General features: G+C 53.4%; 1 protein-coding gene across 1 annotated transcript in view; it reads right to left on the reverse strand.

Annotated features, from left to right (window-relative positions):
• Nucleotides 1-11,399, reverse strand: part of Serinc2 (serine incorporator 2) — a 19,568-nt gene extending 8,169 nt beyond the window's left edge. Inside the window, exons 1-5 of the mRNA XM_055610724.1 lie at nucleotides 11,280-11,399; nucleotides 2,150-2,311; nucleotides 1,333-1,523; nucleotides 1,040-1,119; nucleotides 563-700 (exon numbers count right to left, since the gene is read on the reverse strand). Of these exons, the coding sequence (XP_055466699.1) occupies nucleotides 563-700; nucleotides 1,040-1,119; nucleotides 1,333-1,523; nucleotides 2,150-2,311; nucleotides 11,280-11,318 (610 nt within the window). The 5' untranslated portion in view covers nucleotides 11,319-11,399. The remainder of the gene's footprint in view (nucleotides 1-562; nucleotides 701-1,039; nucleotides 1,120-1,332; nucleotides 1,524-2,149; nucleotides 2,312-11,279) is intronic.
• Nucleotides 11,400-11,650: the final 251 nt, after the last annotated feature.

Here is an 11,650-nt window from a genome sequence, read left to right on the forward strand (position 1 = left end):
TCTTTCTTTCTTTCTTTCTTTCTTTCTTTCTTTCTTTCTTTCTTTCTAATGAGACAAATTTTTCCTGTGTAGCTCTGGCTGTCCTGGAACTTGCTCTGTAGACCAGGCTGGCCTTGAACTCAAAGATCCTCCTGCATCTGTCTCCTAAGTGCTGGGATTAAAGGCATGCACCACCACCGCCTGGCTCACCTCGTGCTTCTTATGTGGGTTCTAGAAACACACTCAGGTTCTACTATTTCGGAAGGGCAATGAGTGCTAGCTCAGCCTACCTTGCAGGCTTACAATAAGGGCAAGAGAATCAGCAGGGCAATCTTCTGCTAGGATGTCAATGACCAGACACCACTTAAAGTATGGCTGAGCCACCATCAAAGGGGCCTGGCACATTGCCTGCTGTGTGCAGTCTATCCTACAGAAGCAACTGACCTCAACCCTCAGGGCCCCTTAGGTAGCTTCCCATGATCAGTCTCTTCCCCCCCCCCCCCGCCCCATCCCCAAACTTCCTCAACTCCAGACCCTGCATCCAGCACCCAGCCCCTCGGTGTGGAGGCCACATGGCACTGACCTGCATACCAGGCTGGGGAGTCACATTCTTCGGCCTTGCACAGCCACCGCTGGTTCCAGGAGTGGGCAAAGTCAATGAACAGGATCAGCTGGATGAGGATGAAGAGGAAGGAGCCCACGACGCCAAAGTAGAACCAGACTGTGGGGAGAGGGCAGTGAGGCAGGGGGTTGGGGCCACAGGAGCAGCTGTGGGGACGGCAGATCCCCAGGGTTCATAGCGTGTCTTCAGTGTTCTCGCTCAAACACAGACACTCATTCACTAGTCACTCATGCTGTACTCTGCATGGGGGACATGGTTTAGCCAAGTAGGACCCACCTGCCGTTACCCTCAGGCTTCAAAACCCAGCACCAGGATGCTATCTGGTGAAGGAATGTGGAGGCCCTCCTGCCACCTGGAGTCAGTCTGATGCCACGGCAAAGAGTCGCCCACACTCTCCCACCCACCTTCCCACCCTCCCTTGTCCCTGGAGCCACCTACTCTTGGGAAAGGAGCCATCAGGGATGTAGAAGGCACCCACGGTGATACCCACAAGGATCAGGAACTTAAAAAACCAAAACCTGTAGGAGAAATGAAGGGGGAAGCTGAGTGGACGCAGGGGCATTCAGAGGCAGAGCAGAGGCAGCCCAGAACCTCCACCCCAAGAAACAGGTCCTGAGAGAGGGGAAGGGTCTTCCTGGTGATCTGACAGACGTCGGGTCTTTCCCTCTCCTAGAAAAAGCAGAGGGAAGAAAAGCCCTCCACGGGAGTGGGCCAGCGTGGTCGCCCCTCACCCATTCTGGATGGCTGCTCGGGGGTCCCGGCTACTGCGGACACAGATCATGAGCAGCATGAAGAAGAAGAAAAAGGCTGCTGTGGCGAAGCACATACGGTAGACGGCGCGGAAACCCAGCAGGGAGCCGCAGTCCAGGGGGCCCTGTAGGACCACGGGTTGCTGGGCTGTGTCCTCACACACCCAGGGCAGCTGTGGAGACAACAGGGCGACTTGAGGGCCCCACCCACCAGAACCCTATAGCCTCCCATCATGTCTGAGCCTGCCTCCATCTCCACAGCCTGTTTCCCACCCGCTGTGGGGCTGACCTCTAAGAGAGGCTGCCCAGACCCCTAGCCCACCACAGCTCTTGTCTAGCTGACCATTTCCCTGATGCCACAACCCGCCACCCCCACCCTCCATCTCAGGTTCCCAGAACGGTCTTCACCTTCAGTAGAACCCCTAAGAGGCCTGCTGGACCCCCGGGAGAGTCGGCCTTTCTACGAACTCCGCAGGGATCCACACCTATACACAAGCCTAAAAGCCCCCAGGGGGGCCGCGCCAAAGTAAAGCGAGCATTCCCAGCCTGGGCTTCAGCCCTCTAGGAGAGACTCACTCCCGGGACCTGCCTTTAGAGGGCAGTCGTGATGAATGGGATTCTCCACGGGGAGCCTGCTCCTGAGGAACACCTGAGAACAGGGATCCACCCCCTCCCAGCCCCGCCCCCCCCACCCCACCCCCCCGCACAACCAGCGGCCCACGGAACTTCAGTCCCCTACCTAGACTGTGGAGGGCGGGGTGATCCGGGCGCCCTCCCAGCCCCCTTCCCCGACACTCACCTTGTAAAGCTGGCTCTCCACTCCGGGGCTCAGCATGATAATGGACACCAGCACCCCCAAGAAGAGAAAGCCGGTGAAGAGGAGGCGGCTCACGGTGGAGTTGCGGGTTGAAGGGCAACAGCCGCAGAGGATGCAGGGTGCAGAGCCGCAGAGGCAGGAGGCCTAGGGGAGGCAGGGACGGCGGCCTCATCAGTCCCCTTCCCCACATGGGCACACAGCGCCCACCACCTCAGTCTTCAAGTCCGCACTGAGCTGGGGAGATGACCCCCATTTCACTTTCTAGCCCCCCGAGACTGAAACTGAATCCATACGTGACCACAAATCCTGCAGGCAGCACAGGCAGCAGAGGAGTGGACTGGGGTCACGCCATTTATCGCTTAGGCAGAGGGAGCAATCAAACCGCCACAAGGCCAGCTGCCACTGATGAGTGGCCCTGTGTGGCCCTGTCATTCAACCTCTGAGCCAGGTTCACCTTCCATAAAACAGGGATCTCGACAGCAGCCACTCTTCACAGTAGTTGTGAGAATGAAGCAGGGGGTTAAAGTTGTTTCTTAATTTATTTTTTGGAATATCGATGTTTTGTTTGCATGTCCATCTGCAGATCAGGTGTGGCGGCTCCTGCCTGTAATCCCTGAGGCAGAAGCTCAAAAGCTCAAGGCCAGCCTTGAACTTGAACAGCCTTGAACAGCTCCTTGGGACCCCCTGTCCCTTCTCCAGTTTGTTTTTTTCTTTATAGGACTCTAATATTCTTTGCTTCCTATTCGTCTGCCTGTATCTTCCCTGTAGCAAGGATGGATTTGTGTCTGTTTTGTTCACGGGGTCAGACCCAGAAATGGCACTGGAAGCCTATTAGAGACTCGTGAACTCTGTGTTCAACGAACATGAAGTGTCCGGCATAGAACCAGGTACACATTAAGCCCTAAGAAACCAGGGCATTCAAAACATCTGGAATGGAGACTCCCCAGCGTCTGTTTTGCCTGGGCCTGAACCCATTCTGGACAGTAGATGGCGATCTAACATTCCTGCTCAGCTGCCTCAGAGGCTGCAGCCTTCCCGAAATCACTGAGTGACCAGGGTGTCTACATCACAGCTGAGTCAGTGAAGAAGCGACTCACCCATCTGGGAAGCCGGTCCCCAAGCACGAGCCCTGAGGAAACAGCCTCCTTGGCCAGCCACAAGCAGTCACACCTTCACCCAGGTATTTAAGAACCCAAGAGGAACAGCCTTCCGCGCACCTTAAACCTTAAGCCAGAAGTTGCCAGCACTGAATAAGTTCTCCGGCTCCTGAGAGATGCCCACTTCTATGATGAGCAAACCAGGCTGGTTTTGACAGGATTAGGGCAGGTCCTAGAAGGCCTTCTTGAGGAAGTGACATGGATGAGGGCTGAAGAAGGATCAGGAGGCTCAGGAGACTCAGGTTTGTGCCTCCAGGGCCAGGCTCTGCCCACAGGCACGCCTCTCCACTTCCCAGTCCACTGGCTCCTGGACGGGGGCTGTTTAATTTCTAACCACCCCAGCCAAGCAAACAATCCCTGCAAGGCTAGCGCAAACCTCCTCCCACCTCAGGCACCTGGCTCCATTAGGCCTCACCTCTGGCCCTTGACACTTTCAGTTTGTGACACTTGTAACAGGCGTGCTATCAGGTTCCAGTGAGATGCTGTCTCAGTTCATGCTGTTTCATAGAGGTCAAAACCCAGATGTTTCTCCAGCGGCCCCTGATACTTGAAACCTCAGGATGGACACAGGCCCACCATACTGCTCCCCAGCACACAAGGCCACCCCATTCGGTCTGCCTCCCACCCTGGCCCTGCCTGGACCAGTTCCCACTAGTGTTACTTCCTGGACAGGTGGGAGAGCCACATGAGCTCACAGGAACACCGGAAGTGCACTGTGGGGTTGTACATGGCAGGAAATAACAGAGGAGGCTGTCATGTACCTCATGGTCTTCCACAACAGGGCTGCTCTATTCTAGGGGCCTGTGTGTGAGTGTGTGTGTGTGTGTGTGTGTGTGTGTTGTATCACATTAGATCACCATCTGCTGATATCACAAATATAAAAACAAGAAAGGTTTTAGCCACATGTGGGGTGCTTACCTGTCATCTCAGCTGTTCAAGAGGCTAAGGCAGAAAAGTTGCAAGTTCAGGGCTAGCCTAGGCTTCAGAGTGAAGTCAAAGCTAGCCTGGGCAACTTAGTGAAATCCTATTTCAAAGCAATATATATATATTCAGATGTGTTTGTGTGTGTGTGTGTGTGTGTGTGTGTGTGTGTGTGTGTGTCTGAAGATGCAGCCCAGTAGTGAAGCTTGGCACAAGGCCTAGGCTAAATCTCCAGCACTGCAAAAACAACTCAGGTTCTTGTTGAGACAGTGTCCAGTCAACCGGGCCTCAAAATGATTACATAGCTAAGGGTGGCCTTGAACTCCTGATCCTCCATCTTCCTGCCTCCGCCATTATCCTTTTCTTCTTTAGATATGATCTCGCTATATAGCTTTGGCAGGCTTGGATCTTCATAGATAGACCAGGCTAGACTCTGCTCCTGGAGGTCAGCCTGCCTCTGCCTCCTGAGTGCTGGGATAAAACACACCACAAGGCCCTGCAGCTACAGGGCCTCTTGCCATCTGACCAGCCCTGGGGAAATCTCTTCAGTGAACCCCACAAAGCATCTGGCAGCCTCTCTCTGTTGCCTGTACACTGATGGCAGCGGAGAGTTGACCCCTCCCCCCAACAAGCCACACAGCTTTGGAATCAGGTAGGTACAGGTGTACATTCCTAAATCATTCATCTTCCCTCCCCAGGTGTCCCTAGAAGCACTCATAGGGCATTGGGTAGGCAGGGGAAGTAGCTCAGGGAGGGGCCACAGTCTGTGTTGTGTTTAAATGAAAAAGACTTTCACTCCTAGCTGTATATCCAAAAGAACTGAAAGCCACACTCAAACCAATACAAACACACACACACACACACACACACACACACACACACGTTGCCTGGAGGCCGAACAATCCCAGATCCTTGGAAGGTTGAACAGACGAAGTTTGGTCTAGATATACACTGGAATGTTAACCTAACTCTTAAAAAGGAAAAAAACGGGGTGTGGTGGTGCACACCTGGAAGCCCAGCAACTGGAGGCCAGAGACAGTTCAGGCCCAGCCTAGGCCACACACTGAGATGTGTCACAAAAAAATAAATAAGTTCCAACACATGCTACAGCCTGCAGGACATGAGTCTGAATGACATAATCCAAGCACAAAGGACATGAATGATATAAGGAACCTAGAGTAGCTGAATTCATTGAGAGGAAGTTTCGGTGAGCTGGGGCGGTGACCAGGAACTGCAAAGCCACCACGCACAGGGGTTTTGGTCTACGGAGGTGAAGAGGCGCTGTAGACGGTGCTGGCGACAGCTGCATATCATGAAGTCAATGTCCTTGAACTGTAATAAAACTGGCTAAGATGCAGTTGAGGAAAGCTGAGGCAGGAGAATCTCTTGAGCCCTGGTGCCCAAGGTCAGTAAGGGTCACATATTGAGCCCTGACTCGAAAGAAATAGTGACCACAGAGACAGAGCTTATGTGTATTTGATCACAATACGAAGTGTGGGAGTGGGGGCTGTGAGGAGGCTCGGTTGGACCTAACCCACACAGAGCTTTGGTTTGGGTCCTGGACAAGGTGGTACACACCTGTACTCAGGAGGCAGAGGCAGGAGCATCAGTGTTTGAGGTCATCCTCAGCCACATAGTGAGTCTGAGGCTAACTTGGGATACATGAGACCTGGAAGGAGTGAGAAGAAGAGAAAAAGAAGAGAGAGGAAAGAGGGATGGGGAGGGAGAGGAGAAAAGAGAAGAGGAAAGGAAAGGAATGCTGAGCAAGCCATTTCACCTCCCTGAACCTGTTGCCCCAGCTGGGAAGTGAGATTGTAGCTCAGAGGCATAGACACTTTTACTTGCCTAATGCATATGTGAATTCAATACCCAACAACGCAGACAAAGCTGGAGGTAGTACTCCCAGAACTTGGGAGGTAGAAGCAGGAGGATCACAGGTTCAAGGTCATCATCAGCTACATAATGAATTCAAGACCAACCTGAGCTACTCGAGACCTGTCTCAAAAAGCAAAACGTAATACCAAGAAGGAGAAGGAGGTCGAGGAAGAGGAGAGAGGGGAAGGGGAGGACAGCAGCCACAAACACCACTGAATTTTCAGGATTTCCAGGGTGGCTGGAGTGGTCCTGGGAGATAGCCACTGTCCTCGAAGGTTATGCCAGGGAGTATAGATCTCCCCCACAAAGGCAACTAGACTCACTGCCAAAGAAGAGTGACAGCAGATTTATACTTAGCGTCAGAACTGTGGTCCCAGAATGGGGAGGCAGATGGTGGAGTGGGGGTGTGGAGAGAGAGGCCCTGGCTGCTCTGAGTCACCCAGAAGAGACAACTGACATCAGGAGACAAGACGGCACCGGCAGTTATCACTGAATGTCTGAACTGACAATATTCACTCTGGCAATGCCACTTCAGTCTGGCAATGACTCGGGCTGCATCATTTAACTAGGACTGTCCGAGAAGATGAATGACAAGGTCCTTGAAGACTATCACAAGATCAAAGATGGTAGGCATTACACTATAGAATACGATATAAGATATACATTTCATCACCATTTAAAAGCCAAAAACCCTGCAGCCCCCACAAACCATGCTTCCACTGGCTGAGCCACTCCAACCCCCGAGCACAGACGGAGGGTCAGCTGGAGGCTCCCACACCACTCCTGATGGGTTCCTGAGCGGCCTTGGTGCCAACTCTTTCAGCTCTGACCGAAGGAAAGCTCTCTTCCCCTCCCTGGATTCAGCAATCCTTATCTATGAAATGGGCTCTTGGGCAGGACACTGGCTTGGCTAAGCTCAGGTTCTGCATCTGGACAGCCCTGGGTTTTGTGGTGTCCCTGGTGTTCCCACTTCCCCATTGGTAGTCTTCAGAAATTCACCATCGTGTCGTGATTATGGCTTGCTGCTGCACGCCAGCTTGATGCAAAATGTGTCCAAGCAACCCTCTCCATCCATCCTGTTTAACTCCTACAAAGATGCGGGTTGGATCCCGTTGTTCCTCTGATTGACATGGAGAGGATTATATGCTGCCCACAGAAGGCAGATGAGAAAGTGCCAAGCCAGGATTTGAGCCCATGCCTCACACAGCCCCTCAAATGCATAGCCCTCCCAAAAAATCTGCTGGCCATCCAGGCTTTGGGACTCAAGAAGTTCACTCCCACTCTCTGTGAACCCAGCCTGTCTCCTCATCTATGGCAGGACTCATCTGCCCAGTGCAAGTGCCAGACAGAAGTGGGCAGCTAGGTCACAGCCAGGGAGAAGATAAAAATCTCCCATCAACCCAGGCACCAAGAAACAGGTCTCCTCACAAGGACTAGAGAAATGACTCAGGGGCTAAGAGTGCTTGCTATGCAATCACGAGGATCAGAGTTCAGATCCCAGAACCCACATAATGAGTCATGGGTCCCATGAACCCCTGTGACCAAGCTTCTGGGGAGAAGGGAGACAGGAGAATAGAGGGGGCTTGATGGCTTCCCACATAGCCAAGAAAACATGAGCCCTAGGTTCAGGGAGAGACCCTACCCCAAAGAAGTAGGTGGGGGTGACAGAGGATATCTGAGGCATTTCTGGCCTCTGCAAGTACACACATATGCCTGCACATTCATTCACACACACAAATTCTCACTCCTATGGGGCAACTTTTCATGGAAGCAGGGTATTGCTGGCATCAGGGAGTGTCCCATTGCACCACCTAATACTGTTCTGTTGTGAAGAAATTATTGGATCTATCTGATCCAGCTTCTTCTTCATCAGTAAAGTGGAAATTGATTTTCTGAGACAATTCCCAGGCCTAGAACTCAGGCTAAGGATGACCTTTGAACTTCTGAACTTCTGATCCTTCTTTTTACTTTTTTTTTTTTTTTAATTTTTAACTTTAATTCTTTGGTTTTTCAAGACACAGTTTCTCTGCGTAGCCCTGGCTGTCCTGGAACTCACTTTGTAAATCAGGCTGGCCTCAAACTCAGGAATCTACTTGCCTCCACCTCCCAAGTGAGTGCTGGGTTTAAAGGTGTGCACCACCACACCTGGGAGGATCCTGCCTCCATCTCCCAAGTGCTGAGATTATAGGTATGTACCATCATGCACAGCTTATGCCATACTGAGGATCGAACCCAGGGCTTCATGCATACTGGGCAAGCACTCTACCAACTAAGCCACGAGCACAGGCGGAAATGCGAATCACATCAACCACATCGCTGGGGTCTTTGCGAAGATTAAAGAAAAGGACACATAGACAGAGTGACAGGTACTGTAGATTGTCAACTGGACGGAACTATCTGAGAGGCAAACCTCTAGGAGGTATCTACGTTAGTTAACAAAGGTGGGAACACCCACATAAACGTGGATGATAACATTCCTTGGGCTGGGCTTCCGGACTGAAGGAAGAAAAGTGAGAGAACTGAGCGCAAGAATCCATCCTCTTTCCACTTCCTGCCAGCCAGGGCAATGTGACCAGTGCCTACAAGCTCCTGCCACCAAGCCTGTCCTGCTGTAATAGAGAGGAGCTTCCAGTGGTGCATCAAAATGAACCCTTCCTTTTTTGAGTTGCTTTTGTTGGTTATCTGTTGCAGCAAGGAAAGTAAATATTTATAAATTAAGAAGTATCCTTCTCTCCCTGCCTGGCCTGTCCAACAAGGTAGCTCAGTTTCATAGTGACTGGTGGCCACTGTTGGCACGGTCACCTGTAAAACAAGATGAGGATGCTACAGGGCTTCAGGGACAATCAGCGAAATAGCATCGCCGAGGGCCTTGCTGGAGCACCTGGAGCACTGCATGTCAGAGGAAGCAAAGCCAAGGGCAGGTCCTTTACAGACGTTAGGCACTGACTACCTTCCAATTCTCCCCTAGACCAGCTCTGTCTCCAGGCAACCAGAATGTGGTGAGGGTGTGGGTAAGGAAAGAAGCCTGGACCAAGAGTCAGATTTTTTTTTTTTTTTTTTTTTTTTTTTTTTTTGAGCAGGGAATTATGTATCCCAGGCTTGTTCGACACTCACTATGTAGTAGAAGTCGCCTTGAACTCCTGGTTTTTCTGGTTCTACATTCTGAATACTGGATTGCAGATGTGCACCACTATGTCTGGCTTCAGAGTTTTATAAACTGTTTTAGAGTTTTTGAATTTTAATGTATATGGGTGTTTTGCTTGCATGTATGTCTGGGTATGTGTGCGTGTGTGTGTAGTGCCCAAAGGGACCAGAGAGGGCATCTATTACCTTGGAACTGGAGTTACAGATGGTTGTGAGCTTCCACGTGGGTGCTGGGATAACAATATGAGTCCTCTGGACCAACAGTCAGTGCTCTTAACTGCTAAGCCATCTCTCCAACTCTCTGGCTTCGGGTTTTAAGCCTGACTGTAAGTCTCTTCATGCTTTAAACTGTGAACCTGAAGCAAGAGAACTAACCCCTGTACACCGAGGGTCTGAGCAAGGCTATCTTGCCTCAGCCCTGTAGACTACAGATTGGGTGACTCAGAGAAGGTCTTGGTTCTGAACTCCAGATGGAATTCTCCACCTATAGTTCCTCCAGGATAACAACAGCTCCCACAACGCCACTCACTGTTCACAGGAGCTGGGTGGCAGTTTCCACCTCTCATCTGTCCATCTCCCCAGCTGTACACCAGGGGAGGTCACCGCGGTGGCCTCCAGCTCACTGATGGGAGACCAAAACATAGGGGATTGGCAGCTCTCACAACCCCTCCGCCAGCAGGGCAAGGGGTAGCCAGGACCAGATGGGAATCTTGGGGGCCGTGGGAAGGTCTCCCTCCCTAATCAGGAAGGGGTAGGGGCATCAGCGAGCAATATCCTTACTCCTGACTACCGGCTCAGGCTAGGGCACAAGAGAAACACACACACACACTTCAGTGGAAATAGAGGTCCAAGACGGGATATGTGCTGTGTCTGGGGAACCCACTCCACCGCCTCCCCAGGCTGAGCTCACTCTCAGAAAATGGCTACAAAGAAAACCTCTAGACGCCCAGCTCTCGCCTGGGTACCCGCTCCCAACACGCACACAAATCAGGGACAAAGGAAGCAAGTCCCGAGCCTTCCTCCAGCAGCCAGCCGCGGGAGCCCCTCTCCGCCCCTCTTTGTGTGGGGCCAGAAGGGGAGGGAGCTGTCTGAATGAACCTCAGATTTAATGAGGGAAGGAAGGAGAGGAAAGGGGGCTGGGAAAAGGAAAGTAGGGGCCTCCCAGCCGGGTATGGCTGAATCCCCTCCCCTATCCTGGTTGCTGCCCCAAAACAGAGCTGGCCACCCGTCTGGTCCCCAACCTAGGCGGCCAGGTGGACACACACAACCTCCCTCGATTCCTGGGTCTTCTCAAATCCAAAGTTTGGTCCAGGTGGCAAGTGACAACCGACACCGACCTCGCACAAGAGCAGGGGGGAGAGGGGGAGCTCCTTCCCACCCAACCCCCAACCCCTTCCCAGCTCCGGCTGGAGGAAAAGGGTCCAGCGCTTTCAGGGGGAGTGCCCTAGAGTGAGCGGGCCAGACCGCGCACAAGGAGAGGATGCTGCTGAAGCCGGTTACGACGCTCAGACAGACGGACAGGGCCTGCACTCTAGGGACGCGGACAGGACAAACACAAAAGAGCAGACTGAGCCAGGCGACAGGGGCAGACAGAATGACGGACACTTTGCCAGAGGAACAGAAGCGCAGGCAGAGAGGGACCGGGACCCTGCCATTTACACAAAGAGTCCCGCGCGCCGGGAGAGAGACGCGCCACGCACCCAGGGGTCGCTCTGAGCTGGGGCACGCGCGGCGGCCGCGGGGCTCCCTGCTCCCGCCGAGGGCCTTAATGTCCCGGTTCCCCGAGCGGCGGTGCCGAGGGCGCCCGGCCGTGCCCCACCCCTCCCTCGCGGTCACCGGAGCCGCGACACCAGCTGTCCGGTGCACCGCGGCCAAAGCAGAGCGGCTGCAAGAAGGGCGCCGGTAAGGGCCCCAGAAAGACAACTTTGGAGGAAGCAAAATGAATAAAAGTACTTGGAAGAAGAAGGTAAATAAAAAGTGCGCGGGACCGCGGGAGGGAAGGGGTGGGCACTCACGCAGCTGAGCAGGGAGCAGGCCCCTAGACAGGCCCCCATGACGGTGCGGGGCTCCGGGCGCGGGGCGCCGGCCTCGGATCCAGGATCCGGTGGGACTTCAGACGCTTGGCTGGCCCCACCCCAAGGCCAGCCCCGCCCCGGCCCCGCCCCACCTGCCGAAGCCGCTCGACACTTTCCGGCGACGCTCGGGCCCTCCCAGGACTCACCTGGGACAGGTGCTGGGGCCAGACTTTACATAAAGAGGTTGAGGTGGGGAAAAGTGCAGGGACAACGCGGGCGCAGGCCCGCCCAACTCTGACCTAGGCTTGTATCCTGAACCAAAGCGAGGATTTGGAAATACACCTGGCTTTGAACTTCACCGGGGCCGTTGT

Source organism: Psammomys obesus, unplaced genomic scaffold (genome assembly GCF_907164565.1).
Source record: "Psammomys obesus unplaced genomic scaffold, mPsaObe1.curated_primary_1811, whole genome shotgun sequence".
Taxonomy (NCBI): Eukaryota; Metazoa; Chordata; class Mammalia; order Rodentia; family Muridae; genus Psammomys; species Psammomys obesus.